Source organism: Anguilla rostrata, chromosome 1 (genome assembly GCF_018555375.3).
Source record: "Anguilla rostrata isolate EN2019 chromosome 1, ASM1855537v3, whole genome shotgun sequence".
Lineage (NCBI taxonomy): Eukaryota > Metazoa > Chordata > Actinopteri > Anguilliformes > Anguillidae > Anguilla > Anguilla rostrata.
In genome coordinates, this window is record NC_057933.1 from 72,575,140 (window position 1) to 72,601,858 (window position 26,719).

General features: G+C 47.9%; 1 protein-coding gene across 5 annotated transcripts in view; it reads left to right on the plus strand.

The window, feature by feature from the left end:
• grik5 (glutamate receptor, ionotropic, kainate 5) overlaps positions 1-26,719 on the plus strand; it is a 55,124-nt gene that overhangs the window by 16,757 nt on the left and 11,648 nt on the right. For 4 of the 5 annotated variants that reach the window (XM_064298542.1, XM_064298551.1, XM_064298576.1 and 1 more), the window contains 8 exons: positions 19,132-19,290; positions 19,719-19,883; positions 20,212-20,309; positions 20,611-20,776; positions 22,645-22,823; positions 23,515-23,568; positions 24,160-24,321; positions 25,345-25,497. In XM_064298542.1, coding sequence (XP_064154612.1) covers positions 19,182-19,290; positions 19,719-19,883; positions 20,212-20,309; positions 20,611-20,776; positions 22,645-22,823; positions 23,515-23,568; positions 24,160-24,321; positions 25,345-25,497 — 1,086 coding nt within the window. In that variant the 5' untranslated portion in view covers positions 19,132-19,181. Of the gene's footprint in view, positions 1-19,128; positions 19,291-19,718; positions 19,884-20,211; positions 20,310-20,610; positions 20,777-22,644; positions 22,824-23,514; positions 23,569-24,159; positions 24,322-25,344; positions 25,498-26,719 lie in introns of all 5 variants that reach the window. The other variant, XM_064298568.1, reaches the window with a different exon arrangement.

Consider the following 26,719-nt stretch of genomic DNA (forward strand, 5'->3'; position numbering starts at 1 on the left):
CCCGACCATAATATCCCTCTCTGTCTAATTGTTGACAGTCTGTTCTTGCTGACACAGTCACCTGGGGAAGAGTTGCTCATCTGCTTTTTCTTACATATCGCACTAATGCCCCTGCATCACGGTCATTGAATATGAAATTTCAAATGCAGATGTCACTTTGGTCACTGTTCTTATTGAAACGCTAACCCATTGAGCAGTCTTTGTGACCTATGCTCCTGCCACCTGTGCTCCAATAATGAACCCTCTTTCAAAGTCACTTAGATCTTTTCTTCTTGCCATCTTGATCCAAAATCGAGGTCAACTAGGCCTGCTCAGAATTTTTACACATGCCACAGAGACCATTCAGTCCACCTGTATGGAAGCATCTGCGCTTGTTATGTTTCTCCACTTATTTATACAGGTTCTTCCTTTAATCTGTCACCCATCTGTATATTACAGTCATAAAGGGGAAGCCACTGTTTGTGAACCCGATATGAATGCCGAAATAAAACTTAATACTGCTGACTGGTATCTGTCTGATAGTCGATTCCGAGGTCGCCGTTGGTGCTGCTTCACTAGGTTTCAGCGAAAGCCGCCATTTCCCATAATGCTGCGCGGTCCAGTTAAACTGTAATTTCGCTGTAATATTGCCTAGTCTGCATTGATTTCACTGTAATATTCTGATTACATTGTGAAATATTGCTGTTAAATATTATAAAATACAGGTAACTATTGATTTCACAGTAAAATTCTGATAGCAATTTTATTGTGAAATATTACTGTTAAGTCTTGTGAAATCCAGGTGACCACTGAGTTTGCGGTAAAAATTCTGATTACGATATTTTACTGTGTAATATTAATGTTATATCTTGTCATTTTTACCAGTGCGTTAAATATTAGAAATATTAAGAAGACTATCAATTGTTACTTCTGGCAAAAAAAAAATTTAACCTCAGTTTGACTCCAGTTTCCTGGGCCTTTGAGACGGCTAAAATTCACCACTTCACACGTTTTTGCTCCTAAATATGCTGCTGTCCACAGTCACTGCTTCCTTGTGCCTGGGCTAAGCCACTGCCCAGGGTAAACGGCTAATGCAGCTTTAGCGCCGCCGAGTTCTTCCACCCCTGATACGGTGCACGGCACTTACTGTGACTGCTCAGCTCCGAAAAGTCAGTGGGAATTACTTCCGCAATGCTTCGTGACCTCACAGGAAGTGCAGCGGGGGGGGGGGGGGGGGGGGATATGATCGCGGTTCGGCGTATTCGCGGCGTTCGCTAACGCTTTGTGACCTGGGTTGGGCGATGCGGCGACGCCCCTTACTGGGTTCCGTTGTCTGCGGACGGCGCTCGGGGGACGCTGGAGAGGGAGGCCGGTGCCGTCCTCTTCTAGCTGCAGTGGGGTTGTGTGAGTCGCACCATTTTGTGGGGTGAATGCTGTAGCACTTAAGACTGGTGGCGTGCTCGATACGTGCGTAAAACAATGCATAAAAAGGCATCCCTTGCCTCCTTTCATATAATTTTCTCCTCCTTATCCCTCCCCTGATGTATTGCTGTGTATCCCATTGCCCTGCATAGCACATTTAAATTCACAGTTATCTCCTGTGCATTTTAGGCGATGCACCATTCCCCAAACAGCTCCAAATGCAACAACCGGCCAGAAACACACTATTTGGATTTACTCCATGAACTTTGTTGTTCTATCATTTATCAACCAATCCTGGTACTTCTGAATCCGCGTCAGAGCAAAAAAAAAAAAAAAAGCAGATTTGACGACATTTCTAATGACAATTCATAACAACATGCAATCTTAAGAGTTTTTGGAAGGCCTGCATTTAGGGCAGATTCTTACAGGATGTCATCAGCGTCTTCTGTCTTAATGGAGAAAGATGTGCAGTGATTGCAGAGAGTGAGTAGACGCTTAGAGGTACGAACACTTTGGGACCCCCTTTGGGGTCGTTTGGAACCCTGAAGTGTTCGCTTTACTACTTTAGCTCTAGGCCTGTCTTTTTTAAAGAGGCTCTCACTTTGTAGCTATAAAGGGAGAGAGAGAGAGAGAGATCTTATTATTATTATTATTATTATTATTATGTTTGCTATTGAAAGGGTTTTACGACATAAAATGTAAAATACATCATGCCATAAGAATTTTGAATTTGAATTAGCTAGAGAGAGAGAGAGAGAGAGAGAGAGAGAGAGAGAGATTGCTGCAACAGTGGACGCTGGAGACCTGTTTGACCTCACTGCACTGAGTATGAAGTGCATGTATGACCTGCAATATCATGCTGTCAGCAAAGCTTGAGAGCCGGAGTGAAGCAACTGACAGAGTGAGGAGAAAAGCGGGGGGTTGGGTTGGGAGGGGGTGGGTTGGGAGGAGAGAGAGATGAAGCAGCAAATTTGACAGTGTGTCACCCAAAACAGACAAGAATTTTCGTGGGGAGGGGGGGGGTTTATGAGCCTGGGGGGGGGTTGGGAGAGAGAGAGATGAAGCAGCAAATTTGACAGTGTGTCACCCAAGACAGACAAGAATTCTGGTGGGGGTGGGGGGGGGGGGTTATGAGCCTAATTAGGTCGAGCCGCCGTTTTCTTGATCTGGGCTTCTGTGGCTTGTGGCTGGATTGCCGGAGGAACACCGTGTACAGTTTGAACTGGACTCAGGAGACCGCGCGATTTATTGCCTGAGCCGGAGCTAGCCGTAAAATCACTCACCGTCCGCGCGGCCCGAGGAGCTCGTTTAATAGTCGCGCGTAGCCAGGTTTTTAAAGCCCCTGTTTCTGCTCCGACACTCGTTCAGTCTCTGGCATACACGAGCCTCTTAACAAAAAAAAAGATCTACGTGCGATTAGAGTCAGCGTAGCTAAAATAGTAGGGAAGTGTCCCGAAGCCGTTATCTATTTTCTAACCTTTCACCCGCTTCCGTGTGCTAATTGAGGGCAGGGCGTCACCTAGCTGGCTTAATTGTGCCGTGTCCACATGAAACGGATTCCGGAACATTTTGATCCTTTAAAACAGCATGTTACGAGGCAGGTGCGTCAAAGAGCATCATAAAAATCAAATCGCAGCTTACACTGCAGTGGTGGATCCCTGTTATTTTGTGCTGAGCATGTTATTGTGGTTAATTAAGCCTGTTTAATATTAAATATTTATGTTAGCGGGTAATTAGTGATATTGAGGATGACTCCCTGGGACAAAGTTCCTTCCAATTACCAGAATTGTCTCACAGTTTGAAAATGTATGTGTACTAGTACCAAGCTGTCTTTAAGTGCGTTTTCCCATCCAAACTGCAATAAGCCGTTCTTTTTCATTCCCTTTTGTGCAGTTAAATTTCTCTGAATATTTTACTGGACACCAGAGGTGTGACTTGCACAGCAAAATAAGTGTAAGGGTTGCTTTATTTCAATTCAAAATTATCATGGAGCCATGTAGTTTCAAAAGAAAGAAAATTCTTTGAACAGCTAGGTACAGAAAATTCACACACACACACACACACACACACAAAAAAAATTCACTGCCTTAAGGGCACTGATAACCAGTAGACTTGGTGCTTTCGAACTAAAAAAAAAAAACCTCGACAAGGGAGGGAGGCATGAAATGAGCTTCAGATTAAATATAAAATTCATGGCAGCAGCTTTTAAAATTAAGCTGCACCTACTGCTCCATTTCATTAGGAAGCCATTTTGTGTCCGTAAAAAAATGGTACGTTCCATGGTTAAATGAATGGCCGTATCGAATTTATTAATGATAATAAAGTATATTTGTTATACGCTGAAATATACTTTGTATTCAGTTCATTAGCTTCTGTTGGTAGCTGTATATGCTTGCAACCATTATAAAATATGTTGTTTAACATGAATATTACATAAGACAATAAACACGTTTAGTAGTACGGTATTTAGTATCATTTATTTCATTGCCATTCTTGATAAAGCTGGTAAAAAAAGGCTCTTAAAAATAAACAACCGTGGGTAATGAGCTGTACTGAATGTTCAATTATTGGAAAATTATATTAATGTATGCTTTTTAGAAAATGCCACTCCATACTGTTATCATTCCAAAAGGAGGGTGCACAAAGTACTGAAAACAGAGGTTTTAACACTTATATTTTTTGGAAATATAGGTTCTGGAACAAGGTCTTACGGAAATGTGAGATGAGTATTAGCCTGTGCAACAGGGATGGAAAGAGGAAAGTTTGGAGAAGAACGAAACTGCTCGCGATCCAAGCCACTCCCGCTTCATCTGTGAAACATGATGGAGGCAGTTTTATGACTTGGGCATGTATTGCTGCCCCTGGAACTGACGCACTTGTCTTCATTGATGATGTTACTGCTGACGGCAGCAGGATGAACTGTGAAGTGCACAGAGGCATCTTACAGTATCTGCTCAGATTGAGCCAAATGCCTCAAAAATCATTGGACGTCACTTCACCCGGCAGCAGGACAATGACCCCGAATGTTACTGCTAAAAGCAACCAAGGGGGTTTTTCAGGGCCAAAAAGTGGATTGGTCTTGACTGGCCAAGTCAATCACCCAGAATTCAATTCAGCATGCGTTTCACTTCCTGAAGAGAGACGACTGAAGGCAAAACGCCCAGAAACAAACAGGAACTGAAGATGGCTGCCGTACAGGCCTGGCAGAGCATCGCCAGGGAAGATACCCAGCTTCTGTGATGTCTATGGGTCACAGACTTCTGGCAGTCATCAAAAGCAAAAGGATTTGCAACTAAGTACTGTACTAAATATGATGACTTTATTTCAGACAATATTCAATTTTCCAGTTATTTTGCTCCCTTGGAATGGGGGACTGTGTTGAAAAAGGGCTGTAATTCCTACATGGATCATCCAATCGGGATGTAAATACCCTGAAAGCTGGGAGTCTGCACTTTAACTTCGTATTCTTTGTTTTTATTTCAAATTCAGTGTGCTGGGGTGCAGAGCCAAAACAACAAAAATTGTGTCACTGTCTCAATACTTTTGTATTTAACTGTGCAAATATATCCCCATAATTCTTGAGTTAAGATTATAATTACATAATAATAAGACTATTATTTATTGGTAGCAACAGAATAAAACGATATTGGGTGGGTTTTTCTGTGTCAGAACGATGTGCAGAAGAACCGTGACTGATAGTATACAAGCCATCTAATAATTCCATCGCTTAATGTTTCTGGAATGGAATGTTCTCTCTCTGTGGTCGAAGGGCTATTAGATCCAGACTGACTAATGGTGACCTTTTCGAGATGAAGCCGTTGTTTGGTTGTTCTTTGATCATTTCCGTTTATCAGGAGTCACCCTGCTTATTACTTGATTGTCGTACGCCGGTCAGGTATTTTGCTTCATCTCTCTGCTCGATGCACTGTCCCCGAATGTTTTGACAATGGACTAGGGAGCATTCATTGGACTAATAAACATATTTGATCCCAAGTGAGTCACAATTTAAAAAATTAAATCTCTATTAATTAAGTGTATTATTTTTTTGAGAAACAACTTATGTGAAGCAAAGCCGGTGTGCTTAAATGGGCTTACTGGCTGAATCCCAGTGGAATGTAAGCACTAATTTCCAGTGCTGTGCCATTGTGTGACTTTCAGTGTCCTAGATTTGTTTTTATAATACTGAGGGAACCTTATGACCTTTACTTATATTGACTCATATCAGTATTTCATATTGACGGTGGAAACCTGCATTTGGAGGCACAGATGTGAGAGGGGGAGGGGGCGGAGGGGGATTGTGAGGGGAGGGGGGGGGTGTTGGAAGCGGCGGGGTGGGGGGGGAGAGAGAGAAAAGAACACAGAGTGAGAGAGAGATTCAATATTGACCTGATACAGTGCAGTTTATTAAACTCTCCGTAGAGGTGAGCAGTGGTGCAAATAGAATTAACTGCAGATAGCGAGCAACAGCAGGTGCAGTGAACAATAAATAAATAAATAAACAAAGAAATAAATAAATAGATAAATAAATAAATAAATAAATAAGCAAGCCCACGCCTACCCTTGCCTCTCTTTCCTAATTCGGAATTTGGCTGTTTAACATGCAATTAACATCGGAGCTCGGGGGACGTGAACCAGCCGAGCGTTCAGGCAGTGCTCAGAAGGCACCCGACGCAGCTCCGCTTAACCCTCGTGTAGCCGTTATACTCGCTAGCGCAATTAGCCGCGGTGTTCAACCGCCGGGAGAACTCGCGCTCGCTCCGAAACGTTCTTAATGTTCTTTGTCACTGCCGTGGCAACGCTCCAGGAGAGGCCGGCCGTGCCAATCAGGCGCCTCCGAACAGGACTGAATCGAAGCAGAAGCGATTTCCTCTGACGGCCGCTGTCCTTTTCGTCGCCAGCGGGGCGTGACTGTGAGGCAGTAGAAAAAAAAAAAAGGGAAGCTGTTGAGTCACAGTTTCTCCTTCGTGACGTCGGGTATCTGCCTCTTCCCGGGCCTGGTTCTCCCCTGTCCCCGCCCCTGGTCGGGGATAGGAAGGCCTACCGATAACAGGCGGATTTAACCCGCGACAGGCGTCAATGCGAACTGATGGCTTGGTGCAGGTTTCTGTAGCTGCTAATCCTCATCCTTGCCTTCAGAAAAAAGGAAGGAGATACTAGTAATGGGAGCCTTTGATGAAAATGGAATATACAATGTGTGATGTTTGTGAATCGTTGTATATTTGGACTTCTGTGACAATATAATGTCAAATACATAGTCCCTCCCCCCAATTTTAGGGGGACAAAACATAATTGGACAAAATAACATAATTGTACAGTTTCCATATGTAGTACTTGGTTGCAAATCCTTTGTATTTAGCAACTGCCTGAAGTCTGCGACCCATAGACATCGCGGACTCTGGCTATCTTCCCTGGTGATGCACTGCAGCCATCTTCATTTCTGTTTGTTTCGGGGCTTTTTGCCTTCAGCCTTGTGTTCAGGTTTGGTGATTGACAGTCGAGAACATTCCACTTTTTAGCCCTGAAAAACTCCTTGGCTGCTTTAGCGGTGTGTTTGGGTATCGTTGTCAGTGCTGCCATTCTGTGCTTGAGGCTTAACAGTGATTTGCATCTTGCAGTTACGTTGGCATAGTTGTCTCTTTATGGTAGTCTGCCACATCTGCGACTACATCCTTGAGAGCACTCTTGATCTGTTTGCCGGTTGAAAATGGGTTTTTCTTCACAATTTAAGTAATCCTCTGTCATCCGCTACAGTGGTCTTTCGTGGCCTACCAGTTTGATTGCTATTGCCGAACTCACTAGTGTGTTCTTACTCCTAAACCATGTGACAAAAAGTTCATTTCGACACGGCCAAATATGGCTCTGATCGATTTTTCAGCTTCCTGACGGCCGGCTTTACTGGCGATGACACTTGTTTGGCCCCCGTGTTGAGAGTCAACAGCAACAGGCTCCAAAAGCAAATGCCACACCTAAAATCAACTCTAGACATTTCGTTAGCTTTCTCATGCATGAACTAACGACGCAACGACGCACAACTGGCTAAGAAACAGCCGAGCAGCCAGCTGTCCCATCACTTCTGCTCCTCAAAAATGGAGGGACTATGTACAAATAGCAGAACAACTAAATTTATGTCACTCTTCAAATACCTCTGGGCTCCAGTGTATATTCCAATATACATTCATTTATTTGTATTGCACTTTTTACCCTGTCCCTGAAATATATGTACTGTATATAAATATCTGAAAGCTGTTGTAATTTGTGTATTTGCCATTATATTGTGAAGTGTGGCAATGTGCGGATGACATATTTCATTTCTGCACGTTCCGTTTATTTCGGTGCCAGCCCCAGCCGTTTGCACAGGAGTTTTTTTCACCCATAAGGGTTTGGAGTGATTGAGGTTCCCCAACCCTTTTCTCCAGGCTCTCTTTCCGAAATGAGCACTTGGCGGCTGAGGACCCTAACCTCGGTAACGTGGCACAGCCCCATTGTGAGTGCACTGGCTGGCCATTCAGCACGTTGGACCACGGGAGAAAGAAACCGTGCCGGTCGAACGGTGACATCACTGAATCATGGCCCTTCACTGGACATGCTGTTTAGTACAATGTAAATGTTGTTTTTGATATGAGGATATTTAAGCAAAAAGCACAGGTGGAGATTAAGGGGGGCTGGAGGGGCATTACATACAGCATTAGGGTTCATGATCCACAATTCCTCTGGTCCATAGTAGTGATAATCGAAAATCTCAAACCCCCACCTTCCCACCCGTCCTGGCTTCGGTCAAAATCGAATCCACCCATGTCAACGGGCCACCCCATCCTCCGGTTATGACCTCTCCCTCCTCAAGGCGAGGCCCGAGCCCGGTCTGCACCTTTGCAGCCCCTAGCAGCCTGGGGTACAGTCAGCCCTGTCAAAGTGTGGATTTGACACCAACCTGTGGGGCCTATCCACACACCAGAACAGTGCCTGAAACCAGACAACAGCGCCCACAAAATGTATTATTTTTTAGAAGAGAAAAATGTTTTTTTTTTCTTCCATTTTGCTATGTAGCCCCTGGGATACTTGCACAAATCCCCGGAGAGCCGCTAACCCCCAGTAAGGGAGTGCCTGTCTTATGTCTCTATTACAGGCTGCTGCTCTCCTTCTGTACCATGGGAAGTCCAACACTGTCCTGTAACGTGAATAAATTTAATATCGTACAGCTGAAGGGCATGGAGCCAGGGCACACCGGCTAGCTTTTTACATGGGTTTCCAGTGGATGTCTCTTTTGTTCCTTTCATTCATTCCAGTTTTTCTCAAATGACATTTCATTCTGGTCCAACAAAGGGGGGGGATGACAGAACTTTCAAACGAAGAAGGAAGAAAGGAAGTCGAGCTGTCAGAGCATTAGCCTCATTAGAGGAGGTAGTATTCCATGGTGGCGTGGTTCTGTGGTGACGCGCTTTGAGGAAGGAACTTCAAGAAGCAAACGCAAGAAAAGAATTTATAAAGGAGAACACACACAGACACCCACACGCATACACTAGGGCACCGAGAGACACTGCACACAGATGCTGGTACATGCACGCATGCATATATGTACACACACACACACACACATGCACACACATATACACATGCTCTCACACACATATACACACGCACACACACGCACATATACACATGCACTCACACATATAGACACACACATACACATGCACTCACACACACACACAGGCCCGCACACACACACATACACACATACACACACACATACACACACACACACACATACACACACGCATATACACATGCACTCAGACACACACACACACACACACACAGGCTCGCGCACACACACATTGACACACACACACACACACACACACACATATACACATGCACTCAGACACACACACAGGCCCGCACACACACACATACACACACACACACACACACACACACACACACATACACAGTTCCTCCCCCAACCAAAGGCAGCTATATTTATGGTCACATGAAGCCGACCCACCCGACCTTCCTCATTTCTCACCTCCTCCGGTCTTCCTCATCTCCTTCTTCTCTTTGCCCCTCAGCTTAATGACATGCACACTTTTCGGAGGTGTGAATGGACACGCGCAATAGCGTCACGTCCCAGGCTGCGTTCTGCGTTATGCGAAGGAAGGCGCGGCAGAATCGGGAGGTCACCGGGAGCATCCGCAGCGCCGGGAGCGGTCGCCGACGTGGGGATTTGGATTCCCTGCCGAGGGTTTTGTTTGAGCGAGCGAGCGGGCGGGCCGCTGATGTTCAAGTACAAAGCGGCCAGGCGCGTTGTCGGAGCATAACCATGGAAACGGCGCTTAGCGTAGCGGCCCCCCCCTCCCCCCCGCGCGCGGCGGCTGTGCGTCTCCCCCCCAGCTGTGCTAACGCAAGCAGGCGACTGATTACAATAACCCGGCGCCGCGTGGGGCGGCTAACGAAAGAGGCGGAAGCCAGCCGAGCTCGTCAGGCGCCCAGAACGGCAAATGTGCAGCACGGCGAGGGCACCGATCCCATTTGTCGCCTAGAGGTGGCATCCATCCGGGGGGTGGGGGCGGGGGGGGGGCAAATGGGTTCCTGAATCCAGCACCCACCGAACCGCCCCCCACCCCCCACCCCCACCCCTCACTCCGGTCCACGGCCTCGCCTGGGGCCGCAGCGAGGCTAGAGCCGCTCCTGGATCGCTACGTTATCGCTACACATTGGCAGACATCTGCAATCCCGTCCAGATGGCAGAAAGATTAGCGAGTGTTTGCAGGTTGAGCACATGCCTTTTTTTGGGGGGGGGGGGGTGAGGGGGGGGTTGTTACCAGCAGCAGGAAAAGGCGTGGCTGTGCCTCTATCAGAAACACTGCTGTTTCTCACAGCTACTGCGCATTTGTATGCCATACCTGCCTAGCATGGTGCTCTGCTTTTATGCTCTGGCTTGCAGTGAGCACACCACTGGTTTCACAGCAAACACATTCACTGCTACAATACGCTTTGTTACGTCTGCGATAATGTGCCGTGGTGCCTAAGAATCATACTCCCCGTTTCTCATTTTGTATCAAGGCGCTGTTTGGTATTTTCACACGGTAACGTATAATTTGAAGATGTGAGATACTTCTTTCCAGGCATGACTATAATACGCCTGTCGTGGCATCAGTTGACTTCCACGCTAACATATGAAGTTTTCAGGTTCCAAACATAATAAATGACACTGTGGTACACTGTGTCTTCTGAGCCACACCTACAATCTTCGTGTGACTTCCCGGCTCTTGCACAGTTGGCCAGCCTGTTTGGTGTTTCCTGTAAACTGACCCATAGGCCTGACCGAAAAATCCTGCGCAAGATCCTGTTGTGGAATCGCAATGCGTCAACCCCTGCTGCCACCGCAAATGAGCTGTGGCAGAATGTGAGGATGTCGTGTCAGCCAATCAGTGTCGGGTGCCAACAGATCAAAGCAATTAGCGAGGCGGTGTACGGTGATGACATTCTGAGCGGGCATGTCTCATCCAAGGCGTCACTTTAGAATTCATTACGTAGTGTAACGACATTATGTGGTTCACTGTCCCTGTTATATCCTGCGTGATCGCTGGTGAACGCCTTGCAACCAGTTTTATTGTGTATACTGAACAACTAAAGGTGATCCTGATAAATTCCTGGATGCATTTAGAAATTCATTTCTTGTGTACCGTAAGGTGCAAGGGGCAGTAATGTATGTCTCACTTAAGTGACAGCCCTTCTGCAGTCAGAGTGTAGGGTCTTTCTTCATGCCATGGGGTGCCAGATGGTGTAGAGGATGGTGACAGAACGATGCATCAGGCTCCCTCGCTGTTGGAGGCCATGAACAGTGAGACATATGGCAACCGCACTAGCTAATGGAGACTGTGGCAGACAACAGGAATAGTTCATATGAAAAAAAATTCAGCATTTTCAAATATTTATTCACTATGAAACTATGAAAAAAAAAAAACCCAACAAATTATGCGGTATTTGTAATGAACATTTCTGCATAGATGATTAAACAGGAAACTCCTGGGGTGCAATCTTAGAGGATGTGTATCGATGGTTACCAGTAGAGATAAAAGGGATGGTCTGAGTAATTTTATATTTCAGGTGATAAACGAGCTTCATTTGATTGACAGAACCGAAGAAAGATGAAGTGAGACTGGCTAATTGTTTTTTGAACGTAAGATTCTATGTCCCAGTGAAGGAAAATCATCTAATCCCTGTCGTTGCTGTACATGTTTTCAACTGCCAATTACCGTACAAGTGGGAATTCATCTGAGAGTATGTGTGATTACCCTAAACAAAGCGTTCTGGCATACTGTGAAACAGCCTTATTGCCGTGTTCTACCGCTCCTCTATTCAAAACGTTGGGCTCACAGAGACACAAGGCTGACATGGTCTAGAATAGATGTCTGCTTACATCAAAAAGACGTTTATTAAAACACAAAAACGAGGAAGCAACCAGGATAATTAACCAATCGTTAATTATCCTGAGGTTGAGCGGTTGCTTTTGACAGCAAGGCACAAATATGATTCTGAAATGTGGAGAGAGATGATTGGTATTGATATATGGATTAAACGGCTAGATTTTCTTTCATGGCATATGTGCTTCATTTTGAAATCGGCGTCAACGCCGAGCAGCTTCTTATATTCATTTGGCAGATATCAACAAGTTATCTCAGATAAACACCTGGCAACAGATTCCCCTTTGATACACATAGCAACAGACATTCAGTTACATTTAAATGTATTTCCACTGGTGTTTTACACATTAGAAATGTCTGAATACTGAGTACAAAAATAAACCATTAATGGCATTATTTTAGTTTATTAGTGTAAGTAGCCGGGTTTTCTTGATAGCTAATAGGTTATCAATACCATCTTCTGCCAAAACAATATATTAGATCCCTTCTTAGACCTTCTACAGTGTGCTTACTGTGAAATTGTGAGTTGAGAGCCAGATTCTTAAAATGGAATCTTTTCTACCATTTTGAAGAATATGCATGCAGGCTACTAAACCTGTTTTGACATACCCATACTCACTGCAGTTCGTACTCATATTTTAATTAATTCCTGTAATGTAACGAATCCCCTGCTTGGCTCTTTTGCTATAAGGCTGGGTTGACTGTGTGGATCTGAGAGCTAGCACCATCATTAGAGGCGGGTTATGGCTTCAGGGTTGCTCGTATCTGGATCCTCGTATTTCTGTCCTATAAATATAAGTCTTGTGAGAGTGCTCAGTGAGTGAGTGAGTGAGTGAGTGATTGCAGCCTCAAATGTCAGTGATGGCCATCGCAACATCACAGAACGCTCCTCCCACAAGTGCTTGCAGCCGTGACACTCAAGGGCAGAAGCCGTTACCTGCCACCACCACGCCAATCACGCTTGCCCCCATTACTCTGAAGGTATTGTGCGTGTGCGATCTCCAGTTGTCACATGATGTAATTCCAGTCATGATTGTTTGGTGAGCGCACCACAGGTCTTGTGAGTGTCACGTTTAAAAAAAAAAAAAAAAAATTTTTAACAGAGATATTCGTTCGCAGTCTGATTCTGCCAGTTCCACTGTTGTGAATGTGTCTGCGAGACTCGCCGGAGAGAACAGGAGCGTGCTCTCATTCCAAAAACGTTGCTTAGCGACACAAAAATACGCCCCGCTAGCTTAAACCCGAGGCCACCAATTACACCTGCGGGGTGGTGGCTTCGGAGCCCGGTCTCGATCATCTTACCCGCTCAGTCAAACCGTAGAAACGTCTGTCCTTCCAGCACGGGGCAACTCTGGAAACGCTCGCCCTTCCAAGCGAAGACGTGTGAATACAAAGCCGCTGTCTGTGTCCGGAAGGGTTTGTGCAAAAATCAACTGTTCGTACATAATGCATTACATTAAGGGTCACAATATTGTTACTTTTCCATATAAGGACTTTGTCAGGGAAAGTAGGACACTGGTACCATTATTACCATACTTGGACTGGTGGTTGATACCCTGCAGCCTCTGGAACATTCTGTCACGGAACTGTACCCAGAAAATGCGTCTGCGTTCAGGAATTCTGAAATAAAAAGTGTCGTCTCGGCGCGCCCGTGACCAACGCGGCACGTAGTCGGGTGTCGGCGTTTCAATAAACCCCGACAAAATTTCACGAACGCACTTCAAAGAGAACGAATCGCCCCTTCACTTCAAAGCGCTTCCAAGACCCTTGGCAGAAAGGGCGTTCGGGACGAAGACACGCCAGAATAATGCAAATGGCTGCTCTCTGACCTCCTCCTGCACCTGTTGCCTGCGTGGAAAGGACAGGATCCACTGCACCCACCCTAGCCTTTCACAAGCACAAGGCTAATTAGCTATGAGGGGTATGGCTAACTAACAAAGAGCTAACAGTGAACCGACAGGAGCTGAGGGGACAAGGTCCTTTATGCAGAAAGGGTCTTAGAACAGGCAAGCTGATCGCGGAGTAGGTATGCTGAGTGCTTTTCATCGTTGTCTTGGCTTTGGTTGTTTTCTTTTTTCCTTATTTATTGCTTATTTACTGCCATATTGTAAAGGGTGTTGAGCTACAAGCCATACATGCAGGGTGCTTTAAAAATGAAGTGTCATATTAACACATTGTTCATATCTAGGACCAGTTTACCCATCCCCCCCCCCAATAACAGATTTCCCTGGTTGAAATCCTCACTCGTATCTGTTATTAGGATCAATAATAGATCAGCAGTGTAATGAATACAGGCCCAGGCCAAAGTCTCAGTGAGGTTGTGTTTTTTTCGTCCGTGCGCCAGTGCGGAGCTGGAACTCAAAGTGCCGGCCGTTCGTATTGGAGTGAGCAACGGGTGTCTGACGAGCCCCTCGTCTCCAGCGTCGGGGACCCCGTTTGGAGGGGGGTCTGGAGCTCGGTTCGAGCAACGGCGAGGGATTTCAGGCGCCGTGCCGCTGTTTACGCTAGCGGTGTGCGTGGGCCGCGCTCGTCCGTCTTATCCATTTAAGGCAGATGCCGACCCTCGTGACCGGGGCGCGTTCGACGTCGACGAGCGCAAAAACATGGCGTTTCCTTTCCCCCGCGTGCCTGTGCCTTTTCGAACGGAGCCGTGGCTTTGAAGCTGAAGGCGCGCGCCATGTTGAAGTGATCACGTACAGTGGAACAATCGCTCTATTCCCGAACCCTGCAATTAAATATAGAACTCTCTGCCTCCCACGCCCTCTCTCCTCTCTCTGTACCTCTCTCTCTCTCTCTTTCTCTCTCCTACACTCCACATTGTAGTCCACTCTCCCACTCCCACTCCTCCTCTCTGTTTATATCTCTACGTTCAGACTTTATATGTGCTTCCTGTTTAGCACTTCACACATTTTCCCGCTTTTGCCTCTCATGCGCTCCCCCTTTCCCCCATTCTGTTCCCCTCTTCCCTCACTCTTTCAGATTGCTGTACACATTTGGTGTATGTTATTGGTTGCGCAGTTGCTGACAGGCAGAGTATAAGACGACTGTGATGGGTGTGGTGGGGTGGGGGGAGAAGACGTCCGGGGCTCAAATGTATTGAACCCCAAATACCACATGTAAACTTCACAGAGATTTACGTGCATGCTTAAAATCTTAAGGTGACACACAATTTCACTGTTCAAAACACACACACACACTCACAGATGCAATATGCATATATTCAACTGATTCATTGAACTATGAAACAAGGATATGCTAATCTTCTAATGAATGTTTGAAATTAATTAAATATTCAGTCATTCGTTTATTTAAATATTCCTATTAACATACGGGCATCAACATAATGACAAAACCCAGGTAGGATAATACACATTTTAACCCCAGGAACCTGATTTATATGAATTTCCTATTATTAACTACAGCACAGCATGATATTGAATTTAAAATGCATTCTGCTATGTGCTACGCATTCAATTACACATGTCTACACGTGGGTGGTTTGTATATGTTTGAATCTCTGTTGCATTACATCCTCTCTAGAGTCATTCATATCGTAGGCCTAGATATGATTTCTTCACTAGGCTTCACAATCTCATGAACTGAAAGAATTTGCATTCGCCATGCCCTTAGTCTGCAGTGCTCACAGGGAATGTTTTGGCAAAGCTAAAAGCTACATTTCTGACACGCGTAGTGGATACACAATGGTAGTATATGCGTGGACGGAGCTCTTTAGACTCGTGAAGTCAAGGTTGATGTTCGCTTTATGCGTGTGCGACAATCATACACGGAAACTTCAGCGTTAGGTCATCCGCAAAGCCGCATTCAGACGTGAACGCCGTAACTCGGATGCGTGCCTGAAAATACGCGCACCGAACATGCACAGTGCCCGCACAAATACTGCTTTCGCGTTCTTCTGCCCTTGGCTTCTTCCGTTATTTCAAACGGCGCGATTGCTCGAGTTGACCATTTTTAGCTTCATGCCGTGGGTTACGGAATTATGCAACAGACACGCAGTACAGGCACAGCCCCAATTCACTGCTTCCCACCACCGCTGGGTTCTGACACTCTGATCTCTCATTTACCTGCTCTGCAGCTCTCTTGCTCTCACTCTCGCTCTTTCTCCCGTTGCCACGGCAGCAGAATCTGACAATGAGAGGCAGAGAGAACAGAGGAGACAGAGAGACAGAGAGAGAGAGCGAGAGAGTGTAAATGCCATTCGAGTCATTTTGACTGCGCGTGTGTGTTTATTTATTATTTGAGGTGTGCATGATATAGATATATGTAATGTCTATATGGTTGTTATTTTTTCCTTTGATTGAGTTACTGCTATGTTGAAAGCTAGAAGTACTGCCAGTTGGAAGACATTTGAGAAAATGCCCCCTCTAATACAACGATTTCCAAATGGCAGAGACATTTGTCATTTCTGTCATTATGTGGGAGCATGTTTCAAAATCAACCCACAGTGCTTTGAGGGAAAAAAACAAACAAACAGTTTTGTTTTCTGTTTGTAAAACCTTCGAGAAAAAAACATCACTGATAAGAAGTGGTGTCCCTAGTGAATGCAATATGTGCAAACACACATTAGGAAAGGTGTGAGATTGTGTGTCGCTCTTCGGGTACGTACAGTTCATGTGTCTGTCTCTTCATTTCCACGTGTGAACGCCGTTTCAAGGGTGTTAAACAGCGAAGTGAAATAGACCTTATATGTGTTGCTAGCACCTCTGCCTCCCTTTATAACCACAATCCTGAAAGAGGGAGACAGAGGTAGAATAGAGATGAAGAGAGAGAGAGAGGAGGTGGAGGAAGAGAAAGAGAAGAAGTTTGTTTGTTTCTAAGTCAATACACTCGGAGACGCGCACGCTACGCAAGCATGCAGGTTTGAAGTTTATTGAACACTCGAAATAATCCTGCTGAGAAACAAGAAGGTTAGCAGGATCCCAGCCGGCTCTCCCCACTGACGCTCAAGTCAGCCCACCAGAGTCCACCCTAATTGTCTCAAGGCAAGCGTGGAATGCAGCGATCTTCCCGGAAGCCTCTCGCGTCTGTTAAAGACGTATTCGCCAGCGAACAATGGCTATTAATTATAGCGCATAAAAGAACCCTTTCACATAATGGTTGAACGCTTGGCGGAACGACTCTTAAATCCCCAAATATTCAGGCTGTTCCAGCCTAAAATTGAATTACAGGGATGATTCATATTTATGTTATTATTGCTGTCAGATTTTCTTGTTCTGCACAAAAACAAATGAATTGTTTGTGACACCTCCTCCCCCCCACACACAACCAACACCACCTCCCAATACCCACCTACCCACAATGTATTCTGTCACTCATAACTCAAAACCCTTCCCCCTCTCTACTGCCTCCTCTTTTCACACAGTCTGTCTTCCTTTTTCTAATCCTCTGTCTTCCCTTTCTCCCCATTCTTTCTCTATATATCTCTCTTTCTCTGAATCAGTGCCTGAGGCTTCAGACTGTATACATTTCTCTCTCTCTCTCTCTCTCTCTCTCTCTCTCTCTGTCTGTCTCCCTCTCCTTGTCCCTCTCCTTTTCCCTGTAGATAATTAAGAGCACAGATTTTATGCTTTTTCTCTCACATAATAGAGACTGTGCAGACACTGCAGATGGGCTGCCAAGTCTCTGACATAGCCAGTCACAGACAGAAACGCGCACACACACACACACACACACACACACTTGTGATTATATTTTGCTTGGGTATTTATATACTTCACCGGTGCCAGCCCCCAGGGTGACTTACAGTGGGGAACAAAATTTAAGTGCCGCAAAAAGCTTATGCAACAATGGCCAGAGCAGCTGTGTCCATGTCCCGGTACCAACAGGCTGTATCCCAGAAAAGAGAGATGGCAGCACAACAGGCCACGGACAGAATTTGAACTGAATAGATGGCTAATGCTCTCCCGCTGTTGAACTAATGTTTTCAAATGCCTTTTTTTTTGGCTGTGTCCTCTCCCTCCCTCCCTCCCTCCCTCCCTCTCTCTCTTTCAGGCTCTCTGTTTATCTCTGTGCCTCCCTCCCTCCCCCCCTCCCTCCTTTCCCCCCTGTCTGTCAGACAGACCACACTCAGAGACGTACCCTATGTGTCCTTACCCCGGAGCTCACTTGTGAATGTTCGTGCCACCTCAGACTCTGTTGTCCTCGAATTTCCAACTCTGTGTTCATTAGAGCGTTTTGGAAACAAAAATGTTTTGAGGCTCATACTAATCCCCGCCCGCCCCCCCCCAGGGTTGTCAGTAGCGGTGAGTGATGGTGATATAGCACAGGCTGCATTTGTCATTGATGGTAATTTTAGGTCTTGGCCAATCAGAGGTAATCTGCACCCCAAGTAATAGCCAATCACATGCGTTTTGTAGGACGCAGTGTACACGCCCCACACATCAACTGTTGGCCATTGGTTTGATTGACTGTACCTGGGGGTCCACCGTTTATTTACACTTGATCGATACCGGCCATCACACAGTTTTATTGTATCTTTAGCTAGAGAGTTGGTAACGAGTCAGGAAAATGTGTGCAGCTGTAAGAATTATATACATATTCTCTTATCTACAGTCCCCAAGTGATTTTTTTTATCTCAGTTTTTGTTCATTATAATACATTGGACCTCAGATGTGATTTCAATCAAATGTACACACAATTTCATAAGTCACTTCTCTATCGGAAAATCTACGTATGTAAACAAAATGGCGACCTAGAATGACATCATGCACCCACGCAATGACAAACAAGGACACTGATACTAGAGAGAGAGAGAGAGAGAGAGCATGAAGAGGAGAGATAGAGTGATGGAGAGAAAGAGGAAGGGAGATAGTGTTCTTTATTCCCCGGGGTCATATGAAACCGGTCAATCTGGGCCTATGTGAAAAGGTCGGGGGTGAGAGGTCTGTAACAGAGGGGCTGTAACTCTTCCGCTGTCGGGCCGCCTGTCCTGAGATAAGAGGCTAAAGGTTAAAATCAGGCCATCACTGTCTCACAGACTGGCGGTCCGCACGCTGACTCATACCTGTGCAACGCTGGTCTTTAAAAAAAAAAATTTTTTTTTAGCCACTTGTCAGTTTCTGTCTTGATCTGTGCTTCCGGCTCGGGGCATTTCTCAGTTTGTTCCAGCACCGGCAGTCTATATGAGGCTGAGACAGCTGGCTCTGAGTGGCCATCCTAGTAGCCACATCACTGTTGCCTGGGTATTTTTCGATGTATGTTTCTGGACTGCATGGATTGAGTGAAATTCACGGTTGATGGTTCATTGAGTAGTGGCGGTGGTGTGATGGGTCCTCCCGCCCAGTAGGGGGCGGAACAGGCAGCCAGAAGACCGTTCTCCATGAGGAGCAGTAGAAGATGCCGGCTCTGCCAGCGCTGCTGCTGTCGATTCGCTTCGTCTTGCCGTTACTGACCGTGGCCCCGTCCTCCTGCAGCCAGGCGCCCGTGCTGTCCTCGGTCAGAATGGGTAAGTCACATGACGCCATGCGTCCATGCACACGCACACCCACGCACCTGTGCGTGCCGCCCTCTGTATGTGTGCGTGTGTTTGTGTGTGTGTGCATACGTGTGTTTGTGTGTGCAGGTGTGTGTGTGTCGCAAACTGTTTCTTTCGCTCTCTTAATCGGATGGTGTTGGTGTGTGTGTGTGTGTGTGTGTGTGTATTTCTGTGTGTGCGTGTGCATGTGTGCGTATGCATGTGTGTGTTTGTGTGTGTGCATGGGTGTGCATTTGTGCGTGCATATTTGTTTGTATGTGTGTGTTTGTGCGTGTGGATGTGTTTGTGTCCTGGTCTGTTTCTTTCTCTCTCTTAATCTGATGGTGTTGGTGTGCGTGCGTGCGTGCGTGCGTGTGCGCGCGCGTGCGCTCCCTGTCTCTCCCTCTCTCTTTCCCTAGCGGCCATCCTGGATGACCAATCGGTGTGTGGGCGAGGCGAGCGGCACGCTCTCGCTCTGGCCCGCGAGAACATCAACAGCATGATGGAGGGCCCGGCGATGGCCCGCGTTGAAGTGGACATCTTCGAGCTGCAGAGAGACTCGCAGTACGAGACCACTGACACCAGTGAGTGCCCCTCTCCTGCTCCGTCCGCGCTCACAACGTACACCCACTTTACGCTCGCTACACACCATGAGTCAAGGATGTATTTTTATTGCAGAACATTATTATTATTTTTTTTACACAGATAGCTCAGTTACAGTCATGGCTGTAGATACAGTGTACATTCAGTATGCGTTTATATACTATGAGTTCTACGCTGTATCAATGCGACTGATCATATGCATTGGAGGTACAGTAACATTGCAATCACATTTGTCAAGAATGGCTTACACAGACGTGATAGGATATGAAACGGCGATTGACCATTTTGCTGTCTGGCTTCCTCCCTCAGTGTGTCAGATATTACCAAAGGGCGTGGTCTCAGTGATAGGCCCCGCCTCCAGCCCCGCCTCCGGCTCGACCGTCAGTCACATCTGCGGGGAGAAGGAGGTGAGGAGCCCGCCTGTCCCAGCGATGTCACTCCGCCATTCGTCCGCTCGCGCTGCTCGTCTTAAATTGAGCCGTCGCTCGCCTTCGCGTGACGCTGTTTGTCTTCCCCCATGGGGGGCTCTTCTCCCTTCGCCCGACTCTTTCTGCAACCGCCACCTGTTTTTTTATCCTCGTCTTCTGCTCTCCGCGTTCTCACGTCCTCGCCGTTCTCTGCTCATTGTCTCCGTTTTGACATTTTTCTCCCTCCCCCCGTTCTCTTTTTCATCCCTCCCGTCCCCACTCCCCCCCCCCCCCGTCTCAGATTCCCCACGTTAAGATCGGGCCCGAGGAGACCCCCAGGCTTCCGTACCTGCGCTTCGCCTCCGTCAGCCTGTACCCCAGCAACGAGGACCTCAGCCTGGCCGTGGGGGCCATCCTGCGCTCCTTCAGCTACCCGTCCGCCAGTCTGGTCTGCGCCAAGGCCGAGTGTGAGTCCGTTCGTCCGCCCGTCGCCCGCCCGCATGACGCGCTGGGTTCCGCCGCGTGACGCGTTGGGTTACCCGTGTGACGCGTTGGGTTCCCCGCGTGATGTGTTGGGTTACCCACTGACGCGTTGGGTTATCCGCGTGACGCGTTGGGTTCCCCGCGTGAACCGCTGGGTTCCCCGCGTGATGCGTTGGGTTACCCGCGTGACGCGTTGGGTTCCCCGCGTGAACCGTGGGTTACCCGTGATGCGTGTCCGACGTGTTCGCACTGAGTGACCGTTGGTTCTGACGCTTGGTTACGTGAGCGTTGGTGACGTCAGTGACGCGAGTGGTCGCAGTCTTGGGTTCACTGGTCCGGCGTTCGGGTGAAATCGAACGTCTCCCTGTGCGTGGAGCACACTGCACTTAATGCTGCAGTACCATGAAGGGGAGGAGGAGGACTTGAGCCGGTCTGGAGGATAAAAATAACAGACGTCAATCAGGCTGGCCTCAGAGTTCCTATGCGGGAGCACTGGTGAGCGGTGTCAGACATTCTGAACGGCTCGGACACGGGCTGGGATCCGAACCCTACCCTCATTGGTTAAATGTACACTCATTAAATACGAGCCCCCCCCAGTGCTTTTTTCCAGGGGTGAGGGGTTTGAGGCAGCAGGCTGGGAGGGATGGAGCAGTGCTGAGGGGATTTTTGTTCATGTTGCAGGTGAGGCTAAATCTGGATGTGTAGGCTGGAGAGCGCGCGGCGGCTTTGCCCTCGCCGCCGGTGTGTCGGCTGAGGAAAGCGGTTGCCATGACAGCGGGGATGCTTGTTTTCTGTGATCTGTTAATCGGCTGCCTCGCTGCAGGGGCAGACAGTGCCTGCTTTAATCAGTCTGGATTTTGACTTTATGATTTTGGACTGGCGGTGCTAAGCGTGTCCTGTTGGAGTCGGGACTCAAGGGGATTTCAAGAAAAAAAAAAGCCCAGCCAAGGCACCGCACGCTCCTTAGTGGGAACGACAGCTTAAGATATTTCGGGGCTTAACTTTTAACGTTTCGCGGTGATTAAATTCTTCTTCCTCGACGAATTAATGACCAGAGTTAATTTATTTGTTAATTCGCTCCTCCCGATCTGAAGCACTGAGTACAGAAGAGTCCTTCGACCTGAAATCAGAACTCGTCTGCGCGTTGACGGTTGGCGTTTGGATCGGGGACAAATTAACTGGCCCCTTGGATCGGTGTTTCGATGGCGCCGAGCACAGCCGTCGTGAGGTCATGCAAAATGGCCGACGGTGACGTAGTGCAATTAGTCCACTCAAATGTGTGAGTTCAACTGGATAAAAGGGCTTTCTGTGAAAAACCCTGACCTACCCCGGAGTCAGAACTGGCCCACCCTCGGCATTGCAGGCCAGGGCCGAATGGCGGCAGGATGGGCCCCTCCTGGAGATGTTCAATGCCCGTGCTGTTTTGTCACAAGATTAAGGGCCCTGTCAGCTTGCCGGACAAAGTTTTCCAACTAAGGATTGTCTCGGCACTTGTCAGCTTTTGTCACAGGAGTTATCACAGGTTTCCTCCTCTGGAGAAGCACGGGGTCACAGTGCTTTGATTTCGTTCCGCGCTCCTATTGGACGGATTCGGCTGGAGAAAGAACATTGATTTTTTTTTTCTTTTTCCGCCTGAAACTAATTAAACTTTTTTTTTTTTTTTGGGTCGGCCGGGAAGGAGGGGGTGATTACCGCGCTGCCGACGGGCTCCCTCTCCGTGAAACGGGCGCGCCCCCCCCCCCGTCGCGGGCCCCTGGAGAGGCCAGGTGTCTTATTTACATGTCAGTTCATTTACGCTGCTTAATTAAAGAGCGCGCTCTCTAACTCCCCCAGCCCCCCCCCCCCCAACCAGGCCTGCTGCGATTGGAGGAGCTGGTGCGACGCTTCCTCATCTCCAGGGAGACGCTGTCCATCAGGATGCTGGACGACAGCCTGGACCCCACCCCCTTGCTGAAGGAGATCCGCGACGACAAGGTGGCCACCATCATCATCGACGCCAACGCCTCCATCTCCTATCTCATCCTCAAAAAGGTCAGCCTCGCCCCCCCCCCCCATCCTCCCTACCCGACCCTGCCCCCGCCCTCACTCCCCCCCCTCCCTCCCCCCCCAACCCTCCTCCTCGCTGCCTTCTTTCTTCCTGGCGCCAAGACAACAGCTGCTGCCTGCACCACTGCTGTCTACAATGCGGGCAGGTCGGGGAATCTCGCTGAAGCCACCTTCTGTCTCACACACTGTGATCTGGAGTGAAAATTCACCCTTTTGTGCGGCTACGGAACGTGGCGAATAACCGGATCGGTGTGGCAGTCGCCTCTTTTGATGTAAACCCGCCGAACGTTTCCCCCGGTTTCGCTCGTGCGGCGACGCCGCCGCCTAGCGCCGCGCACAGGGCGGGAGGTTAGCGCGCGGCGGCGAACGGGCGGACGTTTGCCCAAAACCGAGGCCCCTCTCGGTGGTGCCCGGGACGCGGGGCGGAGGCTTTAACGCTCGTTTAGCAGCGGAGACCTTTTAACGCGACGCGCCCGCGAGGCGAGGAGCGCGCTGACCGCCCGTCTGCGAAACGCGAAAACGAGCGGAGTCCTGCGCTCTTATCCGCCTCGCACAGAAAGGTCACCCGTGAGCGTAATTGGAGTAATTGGCTGAAATCGGTCTCTCTCTCTCTCACCCCCCCCTCTTCTCTCTCTCTCTCTCTCTCTCTGTCTCTCTCTATTTCTCTGTCCCTCAGGCTTCGGAGTTGGGGATGACATCAGCGTTTTACAAGTACATCCTCACCACCATGGTGAGAGTCCCCGCCGCCCACCCGCGCCACGTCCCCGTCTGCACCTGCTCCGAGGCGCGAGGACCTCGGCGGCGGCGGCGGCGGCTAATGGCGGGGCCATTTGTCACTTTTTATTAAAGATGCATTACACGGGCCGGCCGTGGCAGTGGGAGAAATGAGGGGGCAGGCGGAGAAAATGAGAAAGAGATACAGATAGGAGAGAGTGAAATGGAGGAGAGGATTCACGGTTTTATACAAAGTTGTGACCCAGCCCCCCCCCCCCCACCCTTTTGTATTTGGATATGCTTTGTACCTGCCTTGTATTTCAGTGTGTGGCATAGTAATAGTAATTCATCAATTTTTCAGTATCGCATGCATGTAATGAAGTGAAGAATATCCTCAGTTCCCATCATTCCGTGGGTTAAACAACTAGATTTAGCTAGCTGTCTCTCTCTCTCTCTCTCCCTCTCTGTCGGTCTCTTTCATTCTCTCTCTCTCTCCCTCTCTGTCGGTCTCTGTCTCTCTCTCTCTCCTTCTGTGTCTGTCTCTCTCATTCTCTCTCTCTTTCACACACTCTCTCTCTCCTTATGTCTCTTTCTGCTTCTCCCATAGGACTTCCCCCTTCTCAGGTTAGATGACATTGTAGATGAGCAATCCAACATCGTGGGCTTCTCCATGTTCAACACCAGCCACCCGTTCTACCTGGAGTTTATCAGGAGTCTCAATCTGTCCTGGAGGGAGGGCTGTGACCTCAGCCCCTACCCTGGACCTGCGGTTAGTATCTGCTGCACCCTATTTTTCCACTCACTCATTCACTCACTCACTTGCTCACTCACTCATTCACTCACACACTCACTCACTGACTTACACACTCATTCACTCACTCACTTGCTCACTCACTCATTCACTCACACACTCACTCACTTACTCACGCAATCACTCATTCACTTACACTCTCATTCACTTACTCACTCACTCACTCACTCACTCACACACTCACTCACTCACTCTCTCACTCACTCACACACTCACTCACTCACCTGCTCACTCACCTGCTCACTCTTTCACTTACACTCTCATTCACTCACTCACTCACTCACTCACTCACTCACTCACTCACTCACTCACTCACTCACTCACTCACTCACTCACTTACTCGCTCACCTGCTCACAATCCATTTAAATCCAAGTTTAAATGTTTAAGTGAAATCTTTTGAAACTCTTTTTACTTTTTTACTCTTGAGTTATAATGACTAATAACCCAATTTAAAAGAGTAAAAAAAGGTTTCACTTAAAAACTAATACGAGAACAGGTTAAGTTGCACTACTCATGTAAATAATGACTTATAACTCAAACTACTTGATTCATTTCATTAAATTGTATTCAGTGTTTCAATGTGTTCATTAATTTTTTCACATACTTAAATCATTTACACACTTAATCACTCACTCATTCACTATCTCACCCACATATTCACTTAATAACTCCCTCACTCATTTATGCACTAACCTGCTCATTTGTGCATTCACTCAGTCATTCTCTCCCTCTCTCACTCACCTACTCATTTACTCATTCACTCACTAACTCACTCACTCACTCACTCATTGACTCTCTCAAGCACTCATTCACTTAATCACTGACCCACTCATGAAGTCTCCTACCTGCACACTCATCCATTCACACCCTCACCTCTGCTACATTATTCCCGGTATCTGCAAAGTCACGGCTGAAACGCCCCCCAGTTGTGCGGCTCGGAGATGTAACCGTGTGCTGTCCCCCCCCCCTCGCCCCCGTAGCTGTCCTCCGCCCTGATGTTCGACGCGGTGCACGTCGTGGTGGGCGCGGTCAGGGAGCTGAACCGCAGCCAGGAGATCGGCGTGAAGCCCCTCAGCTGCACCTCCCCCCAGATCTGGCAGCACGGCACCAGCCTGATGAACTACCTGCGCATGGTGAGTGCCGCTGCTCTGCGGGGGTCAGTTCTGCCGTCCGTCTGTTACTGTGGTCCGTTCAAGGTGTCAGTACGTACTGTGCATCTGTGAAGACTGTGAGTCTGTGTCTGCTGAAGTCGGTCAGATGTACTGGTGTGTTTGTGAGAGAGCTGTTGAGTCTGTGAGCCTGTCTGAAGGGGTCGGTCAGTACTGTACTGGTGTGTCTGTGAGAGAGCTGTTGAGTCTGTGAGTCTGTCTGAAAGGGTCGGTCAGTACTGTACTGGTGTGTTTGTGAGAGAGCTGTTGAGTCTGTGAGTCTGTCTGAAAGGGTCGGTCAGTACTGTACTGGTGCGTCTGTGAGAGAGCTGTTGAGTCTGTGAGTCTGTCTGAAAGGGTCGGTCAGTACTGTACTGGTGTGTCTGTGAGAGAGATGTTGAGTCTATCTGGTGTGGCTGGTCAGTTCTGTGTTTTGACTGTGTCAGTGGATGTGAAACAGGTGTTCAGTACTGGTGTGTCTGACTGTGTCTGGCACTCATGGTTAGTGCTGGTGTGCTGTCTGTTGATAATGAACCTGTGTGTGCGTGCATGCGTGTGCGTGTGTGTGTGTGTGTGTGCGTGTGTGTGCATGTGTGTGTGTGTGTGCGCATGCGTGCGTGCATGTGTGTGTGTGTGTATGCGCGTGCGTGCGTGTGTGTGTGTGTGCGTGCGTGTGTGTGTCTGACAGTCTCTGCTCTGTTTGTCTGTTTGTGCTACTCCGGCTCTCTGTGTCTTCCTGTCTCTGTTTGTGCTTAAAGTCTGCTGACTCCTTGTTACAGGCATCAGCTTTCACTGCATCTCCCCGTTTCACCAGCGGCTGCGCTTGTTGTCTCTAAAGTCTCTCCGTATCTCTCTCTGTCACCCCTATCTCCCTGTCAATCGGCAGCTTTACTCATCTGTTTTTCTCTATCCATTTCTCTTTGTCTCCTCTCAGATTGGGAGTCTGCTCCCCCCGAGTTCCCCTGTTTTCCATCCTGTGTTTTTCAGAGCTTGCTGTGGCTTCTCCACCTCTTTGCATTTTTTTTTTTAGCATTCTCTTCTGTATGTTTTGAGTTTTCCCTCCATCAGTTCTGTTTCTAGGGTACTGTATGCATGTCTGGAATGTTTATAATAACATCCATCATCCCTGATGACTGACTGACTAAGTGAGTAAATGAATTAATGAATGAATGAATGAATGAAAACTTGACATTGATGCAAGGTAGAG